The sequence below is a fragment of the Takifugu flavidus genome, chromosome 4, assembly GCF_003711565.1.
Source record: "Takifugu flavidus isolate HTHZ2018 chromosome 4, ASM371156v2, whole genome shotgun sequence".
Classification (NCBI taxonomy): domain Eukaryota; kingdom Metazoa; phylum Chordata; class Actinopteri; order Tetraodontiformes; family Tetraodontidae; genus Takifugu; species Takifugu flavidus.
This window is the reverse complement of record NC_079523.1, coordinates 8,823,281-8,846,181: the sequence shown is the minus strand read 5'-3', so window position 1 is coordinate 8,846,181 and position 22,901 is coordinate 8,823,281. Positions and strand designations below refer to the sequence as shown.

The window sequence follows — 22,901 nt, the reverse complement described above, 5'->3', positions numbered from 1 at the left end:
GTTTTAGTGACACCAAGAGGCAGAAAGTGATATTGCAAGAACAGGTCACCCGTTTTCAACTCCTACGGTGGCCGTTGAGGAACAAAGTGGATGTTCCCGCAGCTGTTTTCCACCTGTGTGCGTTGAATCTGTTTTTAAATGATTATAGTTAGTATCTCTGCTATGGAGGTGATGTGACAGCAGGTGTTTATCTGTCTGACTGTTAGCAAAATAACTCAAAAGCGGATTTTAATCAAATTCACAAGGAATGTGGATGATAAATCGAGAGCTGATTCAATTTTGTCTACTGGATTTTGAGAGCTTTGACCTTTGATCTTCCACAGATCAATCACAGAGAACCACGTTTAATCATTTTGCAAATATCTGAACTAAAGATAATGAGTACAGTGAGGGGAAAAATATCACATTTGTGTCTTGATTTAAGTTTAAAATTCACTTACTCTTAAAATCTTAAATTTCTTCTACTCATCTAGGAGTTTTAAGCATTTTTTGTAGACTTTAACCAAATGAATCTCTGAAACCAAAGCAAAAAAACACCACAAGCCAGAATGAAGTGAAAAATATGAACATTATTTAATAACTGATTCTCTGTAATAAACAATTTGAAAATATTTTACAAGGAGTCACAGACACAATATTTTACAAATTTTGCCCTCTTTTTTTTAAGCTTTATCTGTACAAAAGAATGGAGCGACATGGACCAGTGCCCAGAAAAGAAGGAACTAAACCACCCACGCGCACCAACATTCACACTCGCGCGTACAAAAAAATAACAATCTAAGAGCAAATTCAAAACATCTGGACTTCAGATCTCAAACTTACCGACAGTGCTGTTTTCCTATATATAGAGATTCTTTTTCAGCGTCACGTAAAATTCGACGGATTTCATTTTTTTCCTCTAAATGTTGCTGCTTTTTTTTTTCTCCACACACTTGTCAAACATGGTCACAGAGCACCAGACTACAGACTACAGAATCACATACACACGGTTCTTTCCAAAGAGACGCACCGAGACGGCTGCAGCCAGGGGTCAAGAGGGGGCCCCTTGTGGCTCCAAGGATGCGTCCCCTCTCTCTTTCCCCAGGCGGCTAGAATTTGCTTTTTTCTTCTTTTTTTTTGGCAAAAGTAAATTCGTCAAACCACAAAAATCAGACGTGCGTCCCCACGCCAGTGAGCTTTTTCCATTAGCAAGAATGCACGAACGTCACATGACCTTCTGGGGCAGAAGGGCAAACCTAAACTTGCCTCCGACATTCCAAAGCCCAAAAAACAAACAAACCTGGGAAGTGACATCCTTGGCTTCTTTCTGCCTGGTGCTGAACATGAATACATACTTTGACATGTTTGCTCAGAGGTGTGTCTGTGTGCAGAAGCTCTCGGCCTACGTGTGGCGTGTGTGTGAATGCATACAGAGCCGAGGGGGGGGGGGGTTACAGAATTAATGGCACAGAACGGAGACTCCCGCCTTTAATTGAACAGGCATCAATACACCAGAATCATTCTGAGACGTGAAACAAAACCAAAGCTCACGATAGTCAACACAGGTAATACTGCAGATGGGTGGGTGTGTGTGTGCGTGTGTGTGTGTGTGGGGGGGTATTATAACGTCAAACTGTGCAACACTAAGGCATTAAAAGAGGCTTTGTTAACTATCTGAAGCGAAAAAATTGGAAAAAACCCCTGATGAAGTACACATTCTTTAGGACACCTCTGCTCTCTGCCACCCTTTAAATATTCTTTTTTTTGCCTCCACGGTGACACCAGGTTTTGTCCACGGCGACAAGGGAACGGTGGGAAAAACCCACGACTGCCCGCACATCACCAAGGACATTCATCCGAGGGCTGGAACAGATCGTACACACACACACACACACACACACCATTCGGACAGGATGGGAGCAGTCAAGTGGCCTTGGTGGCCGGTGGTGCGGCTGTATACTGACATACATCAGCTCTATAGACGGCTGAGTAAAGGAACCATACAGTGACTCCTGCATGGGTCCATGAAGAGGGCGAATACTTGAAGCTGACGCGGGTGAAGCTGCTTCTACAGCCGGCAGATTCTAACGCGCCGCGAGGCCTGACGCAGCTGCTGCCCTCGCTCTCCGTATTGTACATACATACAGCCATTGTGGTCCAAAGAAAAAGAAAAGTGCATCAAGGCACAAGAAAACCGAGCGGCCCCTAAACGTGGGAGCCTGACGGACTCACGCACGGCAGGAATTTGAGGATGGACGGCGACGACTCACAACCACACGACGACTTGTACGGCATGGCCACGTCTAGTTGCCTCTTCTGAGCGTGTGTCAGAGGCATGAGCCCTCTGCCCCCAAGCAGCGAGTGATGCTTCTAATATGACCCCCCACACACACACACACACACTCACCTGGAAAAAAAAAAGAAAACGAGAGAGAAGCGTGAGATCCGGTGGCGGCCGGACACCGTCAGAGGTAACCGGAGGAGCCTTGCGAGGACTGGCAGAGGCGAGCCTTCGCGTCCGAGCACAGGGGCGCCGTCCTTGAACGTAGAGGTCAGAACGGTTCGCCGGTCCTAAAGAGGAGCCGGAGGAGACGTCGCGCACGCGCCAACACTGATTCTCCTCCTGCAGCCTGATTTGGAGAAATTCCAACCCCCCCCCCCCCCTTCCTTCTTCAAGAGCATCAGACGCCGCAACGAAGGAATCAGCATTGGAGTTCTCCCCACCCTCTGGTTTATTCATGTCTTCACGTTTTGGCTATAAAAATAAGACCACACGACAGTCTATCTCATTTTGGCAAGTAGATATAGTGCATAAATGGATTTAAGTTTACACCAAAGGGCTTCCTGTTTTAAATCATAAACTAAGCATACGGTAATGTTTGGAATACTCGTCACTGCTGATTTTTTTTTCACTTCCACATTTTGTAGACTCTACAGTTATTATTATTATTTTTTTAAATGTTTTCTTCTACGGTGGCTTTGACTGGCTGGATGCCGCGCGGCCTCCTGTGAGAGGCGTGCGTTAGAGCGGCGGGATGCTGGGGGGGAGGGGGAGGAGGGGGAGGAGGAGGAGGAGGAGGAGGGGAGCCACTTCTTCTCACCCGTCTGTGTGAGATGTGTGTGTGTTTGTGGGGGGGGCGACTCTGGCGAGGACATCCGCATGTCCTTTCCCACCTACTTTTTAAAAATTCTCTTTTCTAGCGTGGCCTCTGATGATGCAGGCGCCGGCCGCCCCTCTGGCAGATGAGCGCGAACTGGAGCGAGCGTGGGCGGCCCGGGCCTTCTGACTCGCTGTGATGCAAAAAGTCCCACTATTACTTATGCCTATATCAGGGGGAGGGGTTAAGGGGGCGTGGAGACCACCGGGGGAAGGGGAGCGGGTTGGAGGGGGTCAAAGGGGGAGGGGCTAAGTGACGGCAAATGCATTTATTTGAGTATGGAGTGAAGGAGGGGGCTGAGGGCCGGATACAGGAGGAGCAGCTGGAGCAGCAGTAAAGCGCGCAGAGACGGGCGGAAGGAGTGACCTCGTCCGCAGTCTGACGTGTTCTCCTGCGGAGGAAACAGGCGCGTGAGCGCGGCGTCGCACGGTTATCAGAGCAAAATGACCAAGCCCCGCTTAATTGTTCTGGCGGCTCGTCTCTCCTCTTACCGAGAGGTTATTGTCGAAGCAGGTGGAGGGGCCTTTGCGGTAGCGCGGCACCGCCATCTCTTCACACGGGTTGTCTTCCTTGTCTGCAAACGGACTCCGTTAAGGGACGCGAACCGCTCATGTGCTGCCGTTTGGGACCGGCTCACCTGTGAATGCTGAAACGTGTCTAAATAAGGAGGCGGATGAGACAGAAAGGATACACTCCTCCTCCTCCTGGGAGAGCCGCTCTATCTCGCAGACGCTGCACGGCATCTTCTCCGCGACCACAAACAGCAAGTTGGTGTTGTTTATCCTCTTGGCGTGAATCAACCTGCAGACGGAGACAGCCCAGTCAGCGGCCCCGTCTCTTAGCTCGCCGTAACAGAACCCATCGTGTGGCCGTTTTAGTCATCGGCAGAGCTTATTAGCACCGCCAGCACGAGGAGCCGGTCTTGTTTAATGATCCCGTGGCGCCTGTGCGCCGTGCACGCCGCTTGTTTACAGACCTGGAGCAGTTGCCGCAGTCCTGCAGTATGTTGTAGGAGCTGCTGAGGTTGCTCAAGTAGTACTGGGTCTGGATCATTACACAGCTCCTCTCTTTGGAGTCGAACCCTTCTGCACGCGCCTCATCTGCAGACGCCACAGAGGAGCAGGGTGAAAACGGCGCCTTTAAAACTCAATGATCGAATCCAACGGCTGAAATTTAGGCAACTGAAGTTTTAGCATTTAGCAAGTTAGCATTCCAACATGCATCATTTGGACCCACCTCTGATGAACCAGCTTTGATAAGCGAGTCCATATATAAACTGCTGGAACAAAGACCTGCGGAGACAGGAAGTGTGGTTTGCAACAGCCGTTTAAGAACTGTGTTCTGGGTAAACACCGGGTGTTTTTAGAAAATTAGTAAATAAAAAAAATCGTCCATTGATGTTGTGACGGAGCAGTTCTGTTTGTTTTCCTCTCACCAGGCGGCCGCTGAAGTCCACCATGCCAGGTTCACGAAGTCTGCAATCGTGGGCTGCGGAGAGAAACGACAGGTCAGCACAGTCGCCGCCGTAAATCCCGGCGCTCCCCGCCAGCAGTGTTCCGTCTCACCACAAACACTCCCCTGGGCGCCGATCCTGCCTCGCTGTTGGGCAGCCGCTCGCACACGGACTGGTAGTCGTACGACTGTTTCATGTTGTAGAAGGAGTTGTTGTAGAGGGCGAACATCAGGTAGGGCTCCACGTCGCTGAAGAACATCCCCACCTGCCAGACGGCGAGACTCGGTGAGCCCACAGAATGAACCGGTGGCGTGAAGACACGCGGTCCTCACCTTGTTCCAGTCGTCCTTCTGATTGGACATGATCAGGAATCCGCCGTCGTCGATTAGGTAGCAGAGCAGTTCCTGCACAGAGAGGCGGGAGTGAGCGAGAGAACGTCGGCAGAGGAACGAGGATGGGGGGGGCGCGTCGTGCGTGCTTACATCGCTGTTGGCTTCACAGTCCATCTCGCAGCCTCGGTTGGGACCGCACTGTTGCACAGGAGCCACAGTCAGACGGTGCTACGGCGCCGACGAGGTCGGCCCTTATAAGACAAGCTTACCGTGTTGGACGTGTGGCGGTCAGTGTGGTTGCTAGCAAGAATCTTGAACTTATCCGTCCAAGCCTCGAGGTCCAGCTTCACCCCGACCACTGAGAGCAGCGAAGTGAACGCAAAGATGTCAAAATCTCCCCCTGTCAGGACGCCGCCCCCTCCCCCGAGAGCCCACCTGCGGGTTTGATGGTCTTCCCCCCGACAGCGATCTCCACCGCCGTGCTGACCAGGATCCCTATGGTGTCGTTCTCCGGGCTCAGGAAATCGTCTCTGGCTTTAGGAGCAAAACAAAATGAAGAACAAGCCAGCGGGAGACGCGCGAGCCGACAGCGAGGGCGTCCCTCACCTGACCGGTACGGCGCTCGGAATATGTAGCCCTTGTTGTCGAGACTGCGGCGGTAAAAGCTGGCGTTGAACGGCTCCGGGTCCTCCTCCCAGGTTTCTGCAGCCCTGAGAGCAGAGACATGGCAGCTCCACAAACCTCCACACCTCCTCCTCCTCCTCGGAAAACCCACCCAAGATCCACCTACTTGTTCGGGAACACCCTCGTTATTCCTCCATCTGTGGCGGCGAACACGGCCAGGAATCCATATCTAAACATCAGAGGGGGAAACCATCTGAATGGGATTCGACCAAAAAACGGGCTTCCGAGCGGGCGGAGAGTTCACGCTCACGTGTTCAGGTCTTTATTCTTCCACACTTTATCCACGAGCTGCTGGATGATGCCAGTGTCCAGGATCAGGTTGTGCAGGAGCAGACTGTCACCTGAGCAGGAGCAACAAACACCCATTACAAAATGGCGTCCACGAGGAACACATGAGTTTTAGCGACCCACACAGGACCGACATCAGAGCTTGAGTTTGTCATAATACCGGTAGCGGAACCCAAACGGCGACGGCAGTGAACATCAGGAATGGATCCAGAACAGTTTCTGAGCTAAAGCAGCTCTTTATTTACTCATGTGTGGAGTTCTGTCTTTATGTTGATGGAGGTGTGTTGACTATACTAGCGTTGCGTCGCTATGGCAACAGATGGAGTGCTGGTAAATGGAACAGTCACAGTCTTTCCAGGCATAATTACATCAACCAACGTATGAATGTTCTGACTACCTGAGACCGACAAGCTAATTTACCCACGCGGCATCGTGCTAATTTTACGGACATTCTATCGATTCTAACAAAAACACGTAGATAAACATACAAACCAAAGTTAGAATATATTAGAGCGAGAGCCATGTTTTACTTTAGAGGGGAAATGATTGCATCTTTGAAAGGTTCCTGTATGTTCTCAGCTTTGAACAAAGATAGGAAAAGAACCCCCAGGGTGGTTCTGATGCCAACATGAACTACTGTAATGTGACTAGAAAACACCTTCATAACCACAAGAGTTTAAAAAAACAAAAAAAACGCACGTACATCTAATTTTAGAGCTCTCACTCACATTGTTTGGAGTCCGGCGTCACCTTCTCCATGAGGGCAATAAAGTTGAGCAGGAACTCGGTGTTGTTGTTGGACAGTTCCAGATCGTTGCAGTACTCCCTGAAGAAGAGGAAAAGCCATTTTAAGAAGGGAAATAAATAAATAAATAAATAACCCGCCGTCATGCCACATTTACAAAACCATCTCACTCTCCCCTCATGGAGGGACACGGCACATGTGCAGCACACTGCTCGTGTCGCCTGATGTTATCGTGCGCAGCATGCACGGCATGAAGCCGATTAGCCCGGACGGCTGTCCGTCAGGACGAGGGCGCATCCCAGGGAAGGGGCGATTTTATTAGTTTAGAGTTCAGGCTGCAGCTAAATGCGACACGACAAACAGCATGCGATGTACCATCACACACACACACACACACACACACACACACACACACACACACACACACACACACACACACACACACGTAAACCCTGCGTCGCAGTAAAGAAGCTAACAGGACCCCTTAAACACATGAATCTAACAGAAAAATGGGGCAACGGTTTCAGCACAAACACTCCTGCAGCATTCACCACTTTGATAAAAAAACGACTGCAAGTGAACACATCACGCACAATAAAAGCAGGAATGAGATCATCACAGTAGAACTGCACGTCACAAATGGCGTTAGACAGGTGATGGTCAAGGACATGAAGCGCGGGCACACTCACGGCTACCTGGGAGCAATGAACACATGTCCTTCAGACTCAAAACTGTTTGGCAGCAGTGCCTCAAAATCTGCAACAGAAAGGGGGAAGATTATCCAGGAGGAGCAGCGGGCAGAGCGGCGGGGAGCTGTGGGTAAACAGCAGCTGTTCTTCAGAGGCGTGGAGGACGCAGGAGGGACTTTACCATAGCAACACTGAGGTATCATGGGAATATCAGCGTTAGCCAATATGGTGCCTCAAACACAACCTGACTCTCAGTGGACGGCTGTTCGTTTCACAAGCACTCGCGTGTTTGTTTGGTTCGTTTTTGGTCGTTTTGGTCGTAAATGTTCCCGATTCGTCGAGTTTTGGTCTTGAACGCCCTTTTGGACGTCTGAGAACTGGCTTTTTGGGACGCGACGCGTCAGGAAGCAAGTTCTCAGACTGGAAGAGGCTGAGTGCTTTCAGATCAGGCCGGCATCATCATGGCCAACTATTGCAGGGGGGGTGGGTGGGGGGTCCTGATGGAAGTGGTCACCCCTCAGACTCGCAGGGGGGAGGGGCTCCGAGAGACACGTAATGGGAGGAGGTGCATTGCATTGTGAAGGGCATGTTGAAGGGCAACTTTATTTCATCGATTATAGACGGAACGTAAAAGCCCGGAACCACGAACGCCTCAGGAGACGCCCTGCACGTTCAGTTCGCAGCGGGTGGCAGAGGACAATCGCCAGGTTCATTTTAGTGCCCAGGTAGTTTTCCGCCCACAATGCCGTGCACATCCGGGGTCAGGTGGTTCTGAGGAAGTGCTGGGCGCCCGACCCTGATAGTCTGAGGGCTGAGGAGGGAGGGAGACAAGCTGATGGAGACAGGGACTACAGAGGGACGACACGGGAGTCCGGCACCCTGACAGCTGACCACCTGGGACGACCCGGGCTCGGCCCTGAAGGCTCGGCCGCCGGCGCCGACGTCTCCGGCTACAGACGACAAACTACAGCAGCTAAGAGTTACATTTGAGGAGATCAGCGAAGCAGATCTGCCAGATCCTGATCCTAGCGGCTGCAACTGGGCTACGTTTACCTCCAAATATCGAGAAATTGGATTTCATTTAGTGGAATTATAACCCGCTCAGCCGGAGGCTCAGCCCTGATACCGGCACTCCGTTTTTCCCATCCAAATATTGAATGACCAGGGATGCATTTAGTGCACCTCCAGGAGAACATCAAGTGAGCTAGAAGGCCTTTAGAACTGGACCTTTGGTCACGATGAGAAAAAAATTCAATAACTCAGCGGAAAAGTTGCAGCAATTAGATACACCAGTAAATATACGAGGAACTCTATGTTAATGTATCAAAATCCCCATTTACTGCTAGTTTCTTACTCCTATGTGGCAATAACGGTGCCATATGTCTGATTATTAGAGCTGAGATGGACTTCTGTGAAATATATATCAGAATTATTTCATTATTTTGCCAATATTAAAGTCTTAAGTTAACGATAGGCGACATTTCTGCTAAATATGCCGCATGAAAGAGCCTGATGGAAGATGAGAGAGGGAAGTATAGAAAATAGAGGGGAAGAAAGAGACAACCTGGTTCAGATTGTGAACAGAATGAAAAGAGAGAGAGAAGAAGGATGTGTGTCCTCTCTTCTGATGTTTTGGTTAAACTCTTGGAACTGGGAGGTGAGTGAAGCTGGGGGGGGGGGGGGCTGAAGGAGCCGTCGTGAGAGATGTGGAATCTGAGAAGAAAAGAAGTGAGAGGAGGAGGAAAAGAGAGAGAGAGATCCCGAAGGCGAGACGGGCAGGAACAGAGGCAAGCAGGCTGGGACGGGGTGGGGGGGAGGGAGGGAAGGAGGGAGGCAGCAGGAAAAGGTTCAGGACAAGGGGGGGGGAGCGGAAGGGTGTAGGAAATAAAGGAAGGGAACGTGGACCAATATGGAGTATACTTGCCCTTGGTGTTTCTCACTTTGTGGATCCATCAGAGAAGGAGAGAGCAAGAAAAGAAACAGGGGGTCGGGTGGGAGGGGGGGGGGGGGGTCACAGACAATATTTTATTCAATTACTGCTTGAATAAAAATATTGTTTTTCTTGAAAGAAAGAAACCGATTTAAGTCAAACGAGACGAGAGAAACAGAAATGAAGAACAGACGTCTAACTTAGCAAACGGAAAAAAGATTCCCAAAAGGAAAAAAAAGGAAAAAAACAAACAAACAACAGAAGCAGGAATATAAACATGATCGGACAAGGAAACGAATCACAGGTAACAGGAAAAGAGAGGAGCAGCGGGGTCTGGTGGGAGACGGAATGAGACGGGGTCCCATTCAGACCCACAGACACCCAAACTCCCACAGACGGGGCGGCCCCGGGAGGGGGGGGGGGCCGTGTGGGAGTTTACAGACTGAATGATTCCAAAGCCGAGGAAGGTTTCACGCCACAGAACAGAATAAAAACCAAAAAGAACACAGAATAAAATCACAACAGGAAACCAGAAGAGTGAAAAGCATGCTTATTTTCACAGCCGTCGTCTTAAAAAAGAACCACACACCAAATCGCCTGAACACAGGTGCTTCAGAATCATTGCTGGGTGGAGAAGAGGCGAGAGCGTTTGGCAAAAAAAATAATAGCACAGCGGTCACCATTATTTTCACCTGAGGAAGACAGTAAAACCACAGCTTTCACCTTTCTGTCAGTTCAGTCTGTTTTTCTTCAGCCAGTGTGAAGAAAAAACATCACCATTGTACAGCACAGCATGAAGACAGGAGGGGGCGGGGGGGCAGACGAGGAGTCTGGGGGCTCCTGCCTATCAGGGAGGGGGGAGAGAGAGAGAGAGACATAGAGAGACAGAGAGAGAGAGAGAGAGAGAGAGGAAGGGGGGGACAGGTGACTCCACCTGGACGCTCCAGAGGATGACGTCAGACACCCGGGGTTAAAGAAGGGCTGAGAAAGGTCAGAGGTCAGGCCACACTCGAGAAGGAGGGAAGAGGAGAGAGAGAGAAGAGGACAGAGGCAGAGTGAAGGATGCTGGGTAATCCTGGGTACTTACACTGCACCTGGAGGATCTGGTCGCTCAGATTGGCCTTGATGTGGTTCTCGCTATAAGTTGGCAGAACCAAGCCTAGACTGAAGTAATGAGGTAGAACGTCAGGACAGAACATGACAGGCAGCTGCTGACGGCAACGGAGGGATGAAAAACCGCCTCAAATGGTCTGAATCAGGCTCAGAAACACTGTTTATATGCTGTAAACACTATAATCGTCGGCGGAGAACAAAACACTGCAGCACAATTTGGCCGCAGCTGTTGTTGTTTCAGCGTCTCCTGCATCTTTTTTGCTTTCCGCCTCTTGAGCTGAACTTAAACACACGTATCCTTGACGCAACCTTGTTGACAACAAGAGCGCCACCTGCTCTAAAACGGTGCTTATTAATTATTCACAAACTTGCCAGTAAAAAGTCCTGCGAGCACAGACGACTAGCTTAGCTGTCTAATACGTCTGCATGCTTCAATGGCTCCTTTTCCACCATTGAAGAATAAAACCTGAGACAAAAGACAACAAACCTGGAGTGTAAACAAAGGACAGCAGCAGCAGCCAATTGTCGCAGGTCTGTTAGGTCCCAAGCTAGCACGGCTAACGCTAAAACCGTGGATGTTGCCATGTTGCCATGACCAGATGTGCAATTTCTAATGTTCATATAATCCCATCAATAATAACTATTAAAATGATCTGATTGCTTCTAGTTTAGGATGTCAATGGTCATGTCAGTGGGCCCACAGAGCTGACTGGTCAATTACAGCTATTAGCATCAAATCATAAACCTGCATAAAGGAAAAGGCTTTCAGGGTCGCGACTGCATCAGCTGGAGTTCAGACGTACCTGTAATCTGTCCCCTCCACCGGCGTCCACGTGTAGGTCCGCATGGCCTCGTCGATGTACCTCTGTCAACAGAGACACCGATAAGCGCCGCTGTCACATCGTTAGCATCCTTCTATCATTTCAGAGTAACAACAGATGCTAAAATCATCGTGCCACTCGACAGGCCGCTGCTCGGGATCGTGATGAGACTCGTAGATTGATGACTTGCCTCATCAACCGACTTAATGAGCGTCTTGATTTTCCTCTGCCCTGATTTGCCATCAATCATCTGTCGACGGATCTAAAAAGGGAGCGGCAGAATGAGGCCGTGACCACAGAAGCCGCGTGGCGGTAAACCAGCACAGTGAACAGGTGAATGGAGGATTTGAAGCCATGCCGCCATTTTCGCTGATGTTTGCACGCGTTTCACCTCCTCCTTGTTGTTGTCCTCCAGTTCTGCGTCCAGGAAATCCAGAGTGACGGGCTCCCGGAAGTTGATGATCTGAGCGGAGGACAAAAACGACGTCAGGCAAGTCAACGGGAGCCGCGCCAGCTCCGGGACGCGACCCGAGCGAAACTCACTTTGGGCCGCAGGTTGGGGTGCAGCAGCACGTAACCGTTGGGGTCGATGGCGAAGGTGTAGCCGTTGGCCCCGAGCTGTTCGGGAGAAGTGAGAGCAAATGTCAATCCGGCGTTCGCCAACAATAAGAGGACGGCGGACACGGCGAGGCCTGCTCACTCTGTAGGTTGGCGTCTTCTTCTTGATTTCATTGATCGCGACGTCGACTCCCATGACTCCCAGGATGAGCTGGTTCTGCAAACGGACAATTATCATCCTTGATCTGAATAATCCCCATCAGGACAGAATCTCAGCAAATGTGCGTTTTAAAGCTGCCGACGCTGTTCCCCGCTTCCGCCTCTAGGGGGAGATGTTGCCCAGTAGAGCGGCATCTGGATGAGGGCCCTCAAAAACTAAAACCCAGACACCATGTGGATCCGTGGCGGAGCCGCTCCACTGCATCCACACCCACCGACTCCGTCTGCGATGCGCACTGTTGCGGCGCCGCCGGACAACTGGGGTCACGAGGACACACGAGATCTCGCCAATTCACGCAGAAACACGCGACACGGCAGCTTTTAAACCATATAAGCGCTGAAGATCTGCTTGTGTTGTGGAGGTTAATGTGATTCAACCACGCGCCGGTGCAACGTTGACATACAAAACTGAAAATGACCTCTAAATAAACGAGCTCACGTGTTGAGACGTCACATGCTGCTTTTACCTGAGAGCTTCCGGCATCAGCGGTGAGGTTGAAGACTGGCATCGTCCCACTGATGACGAGACCCAAACCCTAAAATAATAAGCACACGTTTAAAACGAGGCACTTTACTTCAATTCAAATGGCACTTATTGAGCGCAGGAGGAACGGAACCATAGAAAATTAGAACTCATTCATTCATTTGAAGGGAATCTCAGCAGGTTCTCACCAGCGCGTCCTGGTAGACGTTGGTCCACTGCACCTGCTTGGCTCTGGACCCGGCCAGCACCATGGGACGACCCAGGACGTCCAGGTACTCCTGCAGGACAAACACGCCCCAACCGACATTTTTTATCACCACGTAAACAAGTCGCAAACTAGCAGCGGCGTCCCGGGTCTGCCGGGCCACAAAGCCTCCAGCCCGGAGACACTGGCGGCGGTTTTTCATCATCATTAAAAACACATTAGGGGTGTCGACGGCCCGTCTGCGCCGTGCCGTCCTCCCGGAGGCTCTGCCGCCATCGCCGGCGCTGGGACAGTGTCCCACAGCGGTGGCGCCCACTGACGAGGGGTTAAGTCCACTTGTAATACACCATCTTTGCTACATTCCTCTGTTCTACAGTCCAGAAGTCGCATCCCGCTGCATAATTACGGCGCGAGCGACCCCGTGACCTCGTGGGAGCGGGATGGGAGGATGGTGCAGCCGCGTTTTGACCCGACGGCATCAGACGAAGGACCAAACGCGGCACACGCTAATGCATGTCACTGTTAGGGCAACGTTTGTGGAGCCAGTATCAGCGGTAAAGCAGCGGGTCTGTCAGGGTCAAAAGCAATAATGCAGATGTTTGTGCAGATGTTTGACCCCTGAACTCATCCTCGGCACACAAAAGAGGTCCTCTGTGAGCACGCCGCTGTTCCGCTATTGTGCCTTGGACCGTTTGCTTCTCCATCAGCCCAACAGCGAGGTGCCGACAGGCGTAACCTGTTCTATTATTAGCTCAATAAAAGTCCAGTTTAATGCGCCACGGGGAGATATTCCATCAGGACAATGACAGCCAGACCTTTTTTCTGCCTGGTTGGAGCAATGTCGGAAACACAGAGCTGTGTGGTCCGAGAGAAGCCGAGACTCCCTTGGACCTCCCGCTGCTGCGCCGGTAGCATAGCAACCGCACCTTCAAAGGTTTTTCCCTTCTCAAATCAACAACCCAGCCCCCCCCAACCAGGGAGGGGACCCAACAAATCCAGAAAAGAAGTCAGGAGCAGAAGCGGAGAGCCACTTGAGGACTTCAGAACGACCCCATTCGCCACGCATGACTCAGGATGGTATGAATAATAAATCTAGCGCTTATATTTCGATACCGTTACCATCTGAGGTCCGTTACTGAAGCTTTTTAACATCAAGTGAGATCGGCGTGAAGCCTTTCTGATGGTGTGAAGGGCCCGGCGCCATTAAATAAGGCGTCTTCTGGGTCCGTACGGGGAGCCGTGGTCACCCACCTTCAGAAAAACCTATTATGTTAAGTGGCAGCGCGCAGATTATAAATATGCCAGAGTTAATGGAACAGCTGACAGTTTATTCTGGGTGCTGATCACAAACGGGGGGGGGGGGGGGGGGGGCAGGGGGGTGGACCGCATGATGTGGGAGGGACCCGGATCTGGTGGCGCTGGAGCGAGGTTATCCCAAGGGCTTCTATCAACAGGCGCCCAAAGCCGGAGAGAAACCAGCATGTGTGTGTGTGTGTTTGGGGGGGGGGGGGGACATTTGCTGTGACTGTAAAGACCTGGTTTTAAGGCTGAGATCAGAATTGGGTTGAAGTTAGGGTCAGGAGGGTCGCGGGGGTGGGCAGGGTTAAGGTAGGGAGCTGGGGAATGTGTTATGTCTCTCAATGTCCCCACAAATATAGAAATAGGAGGATGTGTATGATAAAAGCGAGCCAGCTCCGAGTCTCCGGTGGAAGAACGCACGACTGTTATCGCTCCATCTCCGGCTCAGGTCACCAAACTCATCTCCTCTTTCTTTGGCACAGAATATTTAAAATCCCTGACAATCTGCACCATCAAAGGAAAACGGGGAGGAAGAACGGACTCGCCTCGGGATCGCTAATGCGCTCCCGCCTCCCTGCGATCTTACCTGCGTGTTGATTCGGATGGCTCCTATTGATGGGATTTCAAAGTAATAACCTGGAGAATAAAAGAGAATCGGCGTTATTTCCCGGCCGAGCCGCCTGTCCACACCGTCACAGTTAAACGCTCCATTTGTGCAGTACATGGGGGGACGGTGTTATTAGCCACATGTGATGTCATCAGATGGCGAGCGCACGCGGCCTTTGACCCCTGCGGGGATGCAAATGCACCCTAATATAGATTTACAGAATAAATGGCTTATTATATTTGTGAAACACGTCAGTTTTATATGGAAGCATCCATACGTCTTTAATCCTGTTAAGCTATTGCTGTTTTTTGACACTAGCGTGTTGTTAATATTTAGCGGGTATATGAATCACGCTAAGGTACCATGGAAAAGAGGGTTAGCCAATAAAATAAAGTCATTTCGATGCTGGGAGACTGTTATTGGTGTCTCTTTTCTCATTTCCAGTTCCCAGATTTAACATATTAGCAGCTTGAAAGCTCCATTTCACCTGCAGCGTTTCCTGAAGATAACTCCGCCGTCTGTTTTGAAATTTCGCTGCGCGGCGAGCACGAAGAAACGCCGCCATTGTCCTCAGAGTCACGGGGAGGTGAGCTCCCTCTTAAGATGCCTCCGAAGCTTAAAGCGAGACGGTGGCGGGCGCCTTCCGCCGGCCCGGTAGCGTGTTATTCGTCACGCGTCTGGGAGAGGACCTGGCTGCGAGATAGCGAGGGGTATTAAACCCCGCGGATGTGACGGGACGGCTCCGTGGAGGACGGGGTGTCGAGGCAATGGTCTGGTATTGGCAGGGATGGAATCACCACAGTGGTGAACAGTGAGGAGCGTGCTGGTGCAGGGGCGTAATCCTGGCCTGACAGGGAGGTGGCGCCCTAATCGTCCTGCTCCGCTCTTTAATTAACCAGCAACCTATTGGGAGACCCTTCGGAGCTAATCGGTCGCACCGGTCGGCCGCGGCTGCTGCGAAGGCTTCAGGAAGGAGCAGAGGGAAAGCCGCTATTAAACCAGGCGTCAAACGGCAGCTCGAGAAGTGGGTTAGGAACGCGGGGTGCTGGGGCGGCTCTCTGAGTCTGGGTCGGGATTAAACGAGCTGAGCCGAGATGAGATTCATGCAGACAAAGTCGCTGTAGGAAGAGCGGCTGAATCATATGGGCTGTCAGGCTGTCTGCTCCGGTCGGCGCCGCCCGCCTGCTGGGTTATTTTAAGAACTGTGGGTAAAATATTGATTTATGATAGCATCTCGCCCAGAAAGGCAGGCGCCGCTAAATCTTTATCACCGAGGGTCCACAAAGGTCAAAGATCAAATAAAGTCCCCAAAGAAAGCACGCCTGGAGTAAAAATAGCTTGAAACTTTAGTTATACGATGGGAAGTTGGGCACAAAAACCATTATAATTATGGAATTTTAGCCAAATTTGACTGGTGATATTAAATCAATCATTGAACAGGAGTGCGCACATGAACTGATCCCACCTCAACGCTAAAAACAAACCTTTGTTCTCCATGTTCAGCCAAACTCACCCAGGTTTCTGACACATTTACGGGGAATAAAAGTAGAGAAATGGGGAAAAGGGTTGAAACCAAATGACTTTTAGCGCTCCTTCTGGCCTCGATCCCTCACTTTATCCATGCTAACAGATTTAGAGGAGCGGTCCTGGATGTTCTGCATCCCTGTGACCCGTTCACCGGAGCCGCTGGAGCTCACCTTTATTGTAACAGGCGATCCACTGCAGCGGCGTGACGTCGTAGTTGTGCTGGCCGACGGAGAAGGTGAAAACACGGACCTGTTCCAGAAATCAGAACGTTAGCTTTACTCAGGCGCATCGAAAAGACACCCAGGCGATGGCGATGATGTCATGTGACACACAGGGAGGGGGGCACAGTGACCACATCAGAATAAACAGTGGCGAGATGCAAAACGCGGAGCGGAGCGGCTCCAGACGCACTGGTGATAAAGTGCCCAATTAGTCAGAGGGTCAGATCTGTTAACACGAGCGGCGCCACGAGGGGGGGGAGGGAGGGAGGGGGAGGAAGAGACGCCACCAGATGAGTCTCAGCGGGGGCTCAGGACTCAGCGTCTCACCGTCTTGTTGGGCCAGTTGTACTTTTCGAAGATGTCCTGCGCGCGATCCTCACCGCCATCCGTAAACATCATTATCATCTTATTGCAGTTGGCCCTCGGGGCGCTGGTCTCCTGGGAGGGGACAGGGACAGAGGAGACAGGGACAGGAGGAGACAGGGACAGAGGAGACAGGGACAGGAGGAGACAGGGCAGAGGAGACAGGGACAGAGACAGGAGGAGGAGACAGGGACAGGAGGAGACAGGGACAGAGGAGACAGGGACAGGAGGAGACAGGGACAGGAGGAGACAGGGACAGAGGAGACAGGGACAGAGGAGACAGGGACAGAGACAGGAGGAGACAGGGACAGGAGGAGACAGGGCAGAGGAGACAGGGACAGAGGAGACAGGGACAGGAGGAGACAGGGACAGAGGAGACAGGGGCAGATGAGACAGGGACAGAGACAGGAGGAGACAGGGACAGAGGAGACAGGTTAGGTAACGTCAGGATTGCACTGCCACATATTTTCAGTCTTTTCGTCGCTTCAGTTTTGCATCCCAGGCTGGAAAAGGGCACAACGGACCAAACTGGTCACTATATGGGGGGGGGGGGGCAGCTGCTATAGGGAGGCGTCCCAGCATCCCTGTGATTTTAATAAAGATAAATAATATTGCTGAAATTACATGTTTTAATTGTGTTTCTGTCACTAATCGCAGGTGCGGTTCTGCCACAGATGTGTGTGTGTGTGTGTGTGTGTGTGTGTGTGTGGGGGGGGGGGGGGGGTTGGCACAATGCCTCTAGGCCCTCCAGAGGGATTTAAAGTGTCTGTGGCTGATCTACTCTGGGCTGCACTCATCAATCATCCCATCAGAGCCCATTAGGGCGGCGCTCTTTTAACCACGCAGCAGCATGCGGGGCTGAGGCAGCACCTGTGCCGGGGGGGGGGGGGGCACCGTGGCGACGGCTCGGGGGCAGCGTCAGTATCAGACCAACCTTCCACAATGACAGAGCTTTGGTCGGACGGCGAGCCCGACAGGACGCCCCCTCGCAGACCCCCCCCCCCCCCCCCCCCCATAAACTCCGGGCTCCTTACGTTCAGAAGCTGCTCGAAGGCAAACGTGAAGCCGGACTTGTAGTCCGTGGTCCCCTTGGCCTGCATGTGCATGACGGCCTCCTTGAAGATCTTCTTGTTGCGGACGTTGGCTTGGACCAAAGTCCTGAAACAGGGAACGACCGCGTCTGCCTTTTCGTTGAACTGGAGGGTGAAAAACACACACAACAGCACATTAACCCTCTGGGTTCCCTACTATTTTTACCCCTCTCTGAAGCGCGTGCAGCAGATGTAAGCTGTCGTAATCGTCTCTGGCTGGCTATAAACACCAGTAATTACAACTTCCCACTGACAGAACAGGTGCACCCCAAACTCTGGTGCGGAGAGAAACCCAGCCAAGCTAATATCGCCTGTCTCATCTCATCCAACAAATTAGCCAAACACTCTCTGCACACGCGTGTGTGCGCGCGTGTGCTTCCCGCTCGCGCCCACGTGGCGCTGCAACAGTGGCGGCAGTATCAGCAGTGGCGAGGTTTGAATCTTCCTGAAGGTCAACCCGCAAAAGATCTGCTGACATTTCCAGGACAGATTGATGGGAAAATCAGAAATGGTGAAAAGCTGACATTTGTCATCGCCGCTGTCAGACAAGGCGATTGCTTAAACATCCTTGTGATATTTCCCCAACTTTCATTCCCACCTCCGTCTATAAGCTCTGGAACAAATCTGCCATCTTGTCCACAGATTTGTAGCGCGGAGCCGCAATTATTGTCTGTTAATTTTTGCATTCTTGGTTTCTTCTGTGCGTGGAAATCTGTCTGGTTCCCTCTTCACTTGCTCTCAGAGCCATGTTTTGGGGCCATACAGTGGCTAAGAGCGATGGATTAGGGAGGATTACCCAAAGATGTCTGCAAACAGAGCCAAACACGTGGATGTTGGTGTGTGTGTGCGTGTGTGTGTGTGTGTGGGCGAGCTCCCCTGCTGTGGAGGGATAATGCTAATATCTCCCAAAACTTGGTATTTTGAGACCGAGTTGAACAGGAACCTGCAGGGGGACCCGGGAGGTGCAGGAAAAACGAGCGTGCTCACCCTGGCCACGTTCACGTAGTCGTCGTCCGACAGCGTGTCCAGCATCTCCATGACGGAGGTCTTCATCAGCTTCAGCGTGAGCCCGCTGACGCTTCCGCTCCTGCAGGAGACACGACGTCTTTCAGAAGAGACTCCAGCGCACCAACAGGTGGCACTAGCGCGCTGTAAAGAAGAGGCGGGGGGAGGGGGGGGCAACACTCACACGTCCACGATGATGACCATGTCCTTCGGAGACGACGCGCCTTGTATATACCTGCACACAGACCCGAGAAAAATGGCTTTAATTTGTTTCATTAATCCAGAACCCACAGTCGGAGTGATCCCGGCGTCATTATATGGTGAAAACGCAGCTGAGCCCACTTAAGCCACAGAACACTGAGAAGGCTTATGTGCTCAGAAGAGTTAATAAGTTGTGTTATGAAGCTCGGTGTTGGCCACAGCTCCTGCTTCTTTACTGAATAACAAAGCCTCCAAATAATAAACTCAGGAGGCAAATTAATTGCTGTGGACGGTCTAAGTGGGCTCTCTGCTGTGGACCCTCACAAGCGCCGCACAGCTAGCCATGCTAGCTAAAGACGCATGAACAGGTTCTCCATCAAATCTATTCCTGATAAGGATAATGATGACTGACGGGGGCTTTGAGACCTGTGTGATGCCCGATGTTTTGCTTCCTTGTTAGAGAAACTCATCCAAACACGTTTAAAAGTTACTCGAAATAAATCTAAAGTTGTGAAGCTGAGCGGCGTTGACCTTTGTCCCGAGGACAGCTCAGTGGGACGGCTACAATGGGACAGCCGATGTCCCGCTCAGCTGGGCGTCAGCAGTACGTTATTTACCCTGGCGGTGTCTTTGTTTGGGGGAGGTAAACACCCCTTAAGAAGCAAAGGCAGCCTCGGAAATAGGGCGTTCTTGGGCGTGTGCTAGCCAACGTTAGCCAGCCTGGCCCCCCCGGGACAGCAGTGAACTCCAAGACAAGATGACTGAACATCTGCTCACAGTTGATAGAGGACGGCCGGGGAAAGGAAATCAAAATTGCATTTGTCCATTCCAGTGGCAATTAAATTCACATTTACCCAGGATACAAAGCGAGCTGCGATTGATCGACATTTCCGGCTCGTCCACGGGGGTTAAAAATGGGAATACAGCATTCCGGGAGCGGGAGCGGCTCGCCAGCGTCTTGGGTGGGGGCGGAGCAATCATCAGGGTCTCTCTCTGCTGATTATCGGCCATTCCGCCGAGCGTGGAGCAAAGCCAGCTGCCTCTGGGCCAGACGGGCTCTTTTCTTATGCTCAGCCAAGCTGATACGGAGGCAGAGCAGCAGAGACCCGGTGGACCCCCCCTCCCCCCCCCCCCCCTCACAGGTCGGGCTGCTTGTACTCGCTAGCAGGCGCCAGTCCAACCTGCAGGACGACCTTTGACCTATGCGTCCCTCAGCACTCCGCCTGGGCAGCTACAGTCCATCTTGTGTTTTGGGACCCCCCCCCCCCGCAGACACTGGCAGCGCCTCACAGAAGGTCGATTAACGGAGCGTGCCCAGAGCGAACACGGGCGAAATCCGTGTGTTTGTGCGAGTGCGAGACAAGCAGGGAGGGGCCGAGGGTGGGGAAGGGATCCAATTATTTTCTATAATACAGAACGCCACATCAAAGGTAGAACTTGTGCGGCTCTCCACAACTGTGTGGCGTCTGAAATCAGGTCTGGAACCAAGAGGCATGTTGGCACGCACCACTTTTATCAATTTAATTACTGAAATCTTAATTTGTGGCAGAGTGGGGGGGGGGGGGGGTAGAGCTATTTTTTGGCAGGGGAAGGTGTTTTTGAACTCAGCAGCGCGGGATACAAACTCACAACGTGGCCCGTGTCTCCACTCCCTCGGGCACGGAGGAACCCCCCCCCCCGTCTGGAGAGCAAAGCAGGGTCATTGAGCGGCTGAAGCCTCCAGACCGACTGCGGATTTTCATTAACTTCTCTGGTCAGTTAATTTCTCACAGCGGAGAATAGCGCTTTAATGGGAATTCTACTCATTTTGAAGGGGCTAAATGTGAACCGGACCTCCAGCACCAGCAGCCCCCACAGGTCGTCCTCATAAAACCCACATCTGGAGTTCAATGGGACAAATCTGCAGAGAAAATATCCCTTCCTGGCAGATCATTTCTCCTGAACTGTGAGAGGCGGCATTGATCAGCAGTAATGGGGCTTTGGGAAGGACGTGATGAAGTCGAGAAGAGTGCCACTGCTGATCCCCCCCCCCCCCCCCCCCCCCCCCCCCCCCAGATCCACAGATCCACAGATTAGATTTGGCCCCAGGCCCCAGGAACATCTGAGCTACTGTACAGACTCGGCTCCGACCAACCCGCGAGGTCAGCGCGCTTCATCCTGCGGATTTTCCTGCGTCCAGATGTGCTGTTTCTGCATGGGTTCCAGTTAGTAATTACCCCCCCCACACACACACACACACACACGGCGTCTGCCCACTCATGCCATTTCCTCCCTGTCATTAGGCCAAGGCCAGGTGACCAGCAGATGGGCCCGGCTGGTGCTGAACGGAGCCCCCACGTCTGCCCTGGCCCACCGCGACAGCGCCGTCGGCCAGCGGGCTCGACCCCCGTGGTCAGGAGAGCCCGCCGCCGACGGGAACTGGGATGGTTCCCCGTGAGAAAGCGCCCATGACGGATTTACAGGCGTGACCTTGAGCTCCGGGAGCCATTCAACGTTAAAAAATGGGAAATCTCGAGGCCCGTAAAAAGCAGATAACGGCAGAGATCAACGACATGCTTGGTGTCAACAATACACACACTCCAGATAAAGTGTGTGTTCTGCGTCTGAGCCGGCACGAGCGCGCCGCCGCCGCCCACAATTTTGACAAACGTGCGTTCGGGGAGCGCCGAACACAACGGCTCCGTCTGGCGAAGGACTCTCATTGGAATTCATGAAATGGGTTTATCATCGCACGCCTCTGTAAAATCAATACATTACCCGTGGGGGGAGGTGTGTGTGTGTGTGTGTGGTGTGTGTGTGTGTGTGTGTGGTGTGTGTGTGTGTGAGTGTGGAGGGGGTGCTGACCCACTCCACAACGCGCTCGGTGTTACATTTAATGCAAAGGAATTATCTCGCACGTGCAAGTCAACAAACAGGCAATAAATAGTGGGAGTCAGGGGTGTGTGTTGACCCTCGTTCAGGTGTGTGTGTGCGTGTGTGTGTGTGTGTGTGTGTGTGTGTGGCGCCAACATTTTCCTCCAGCTGGCCGTGCGTTCCATACGGCAGCTATACGCAAAGCAACCGCAGGATACTGGCAAACTGTCCACAAGAAGGAAAGCTCACGTGTGTGTGTGTGTGTGTGTGTGTGTGTGTTGCACTGATGGGCTTATTATTTTATGGACTGCTGCTCTTTTAGTGCTCCTGTGGATGTGGCGGGCGAATAAAGATTGAATTAAGATAAAAATATAGGGGGGCGGCCCTCAGAGAGCCGTGGGGGAGAAAAGGGAAAAGCGATGTCGGCCTTTTATTTATTTATTTATTCCACTTTCTGTTGATTGTTTGAAAGCCGGGCGCTGCCAGGTCTCATTAACATATTTTAGGCAAGACGATGCTCGGAAAAAAAAACCAAACTTCCATTTCAGATAAAGCCGGGAATGAGGAATTCATTAAGATGTCGGAATACATCAGCCAGATTTAAAAGGGCGGCGTCATTAGCCCGCCGCTCTTCCTCGGTGGGAATCAGAAAACGGCGGCTGGAACCATCACGGCCGGGACCGTGATGCCGGGATTGGTGTGTTGGGGACGCCGGCTCCTCGGATTGACCGGCGGTCATAATATTTACAAAGAGGTTAGCCGGACTTCTCGGAGAAATCAATATTTGATATAGGCTCCATGCTGTTGTGAGCCGGGGAGGTAATGGGATCTCAACGCTTGGCTAAGTGAACCCCGAGCCCCCCCCCCCCCCGCCGATTCCTCTCCTCGCCGGTTCACTTTTTCCCCTCGCTGACTTTCTCCCTCTGCTTCGCTTCCCTTGCTAACGGGAACAGAAACGATAATGGGCAAATGTTAATAATTAATGTCAGAGCAATTGGAGACAATTAAGTGTGCTGACTGGACCATTAATTTTTCTTGGGCAGCCGGTGGGGGGGGGGGGGGGGGGCAGACTGGGA

The 22,901-nt window shown here is 51.9% G+C and overlaps 1 protein-coding gene across 3 annotated transcripts in view; it reads right to left on the bottom strand.

The window, feature by feature from the left end:
- Positions 1 to 549: 549 nt before the first annotated feature.
- Positions 550 to 22,901, bottom strand: part of cacna2d2a (calcium channel, voltage-dependent, alpha 2/delta subunit 2a) — an 80,696-nt gene continuing 58,344 nt past the window's right edge. For 2 of the 3 annotated variants that reach the window (XM_057031373.1, XM_057031375.1), the window contains 31 exons: positions 18,956 to 19,006; positions 18,754 to 18,853; positions 17,710 to 17,871; positions 16,640 to 16,750; positions 16,262 to 16,340; positions 14,544 to 14,593; positions 12,642 to 12,731; positions 12,437 to 12,505; positions 11,893 to 11,967; positions 11,736 to 11,810; positions 11,584 to 11,655; positions 11,383 to 11,454; positions 11,175 to 11,236; positions 10,346 to 10,422; positions 9,253 to 9,267; positions 7,335 to 7,395; positions 6,623 to 6,720; positions 5,857 to 5,947; positions 5,713 to 5,775; positions 5,529 to 5,632; positions 5,358 to 5,456; positions 5,192 to 5,280; positions 5,073 to 5,120; positions 4,923 to 4,994; positions 4,703 to 4,855; positions 4,573 to 4,625; positions 4,374 to 4,429; positions 4,114 to 4,237; positions 3,829 to 3,938; positions 3,629 to 3,711; positions 550 to 3,528 (listed from right to left, as the gene is read on the bottom strand). In XM_057031373.1, the coding sequence (XP_056887353.1) occupies positions 3,406 to 3,528; positions 3,629 to 3,711; positions 3,829 to 3,938; positions 4,114 to 4,237; positions 4,374 to 4,429; positions 4,573 to 4,625; positions 4,703 to 4,855; positions 4,923 to 4,994; positions 5,073 to 5,120; positions 5,192 to 5,280; positions 5,358 to 5,456; positions 5,529 to 5,632; positions 5,713 to 5,775; positions 5,857 to 5,947; positions 6,623 to 6,720; positions 7,335 to 7,395; positions 9,253 to 9,267; positions 10,346 to 10,422; positions 11,175 to 11,236; positions 11,383 to 11,454; positions 11,584 to 11,655; positions 11,736 to 11,810; positions 11,893 to 11,967; positions 12,437 to 12,505; positions 12,642 to 12,731; positions 14,544 to 14,593; positions 16,262 to 16,340; positions 16,640 to 16,750; positions 17,710 to 17,871; positions 18,754 to 18,853; positions 18,956 to 19,006 (2,587 nt within the window). In that variant the 3' untranslated portion in view covers positions 550 to 3,405. The remainder of the gene's footprint in view (positions 3,529 to 3,628; positions 3,712 to 3,828; positions 3,939 to 4,113; positions 4,238 to 4,373; positions 4,430 to 4,572; positions 4,626 to 4,702; positions 4,856 to 4,922; positions 4,995 to 5,072; positions 5,121 to 5,191; positions 5,281 to 5,357; positions 5,457 to 5,528; positions 5,633 to 5,712; positions 5,776 to 5,856; positions 5,948 to 6,622; positions 6,721 to 7,334; positions 7,396 to 9,252; positions 9,268 to 10,345; positions 10,423 to 11,174; positions 11,237 to 11,382; positions 11,455 to 11,583; positions 11,656 to 11,735; positions 11,811 to 11,892; positions 11,968 to 12,436; positions 12,506 to 12,641; positions 12,732 to 14,543; positions 14,594 to 16,261; positions 16,341 to 16,639; positions 16,751 to 17,709; positions 17,872 to 18,753; positions 18,854 to 18,955; positions 19,007 to 22,901) is intronic. The other variant, XM_057031374.1, reaches the window with a different exon arrangement.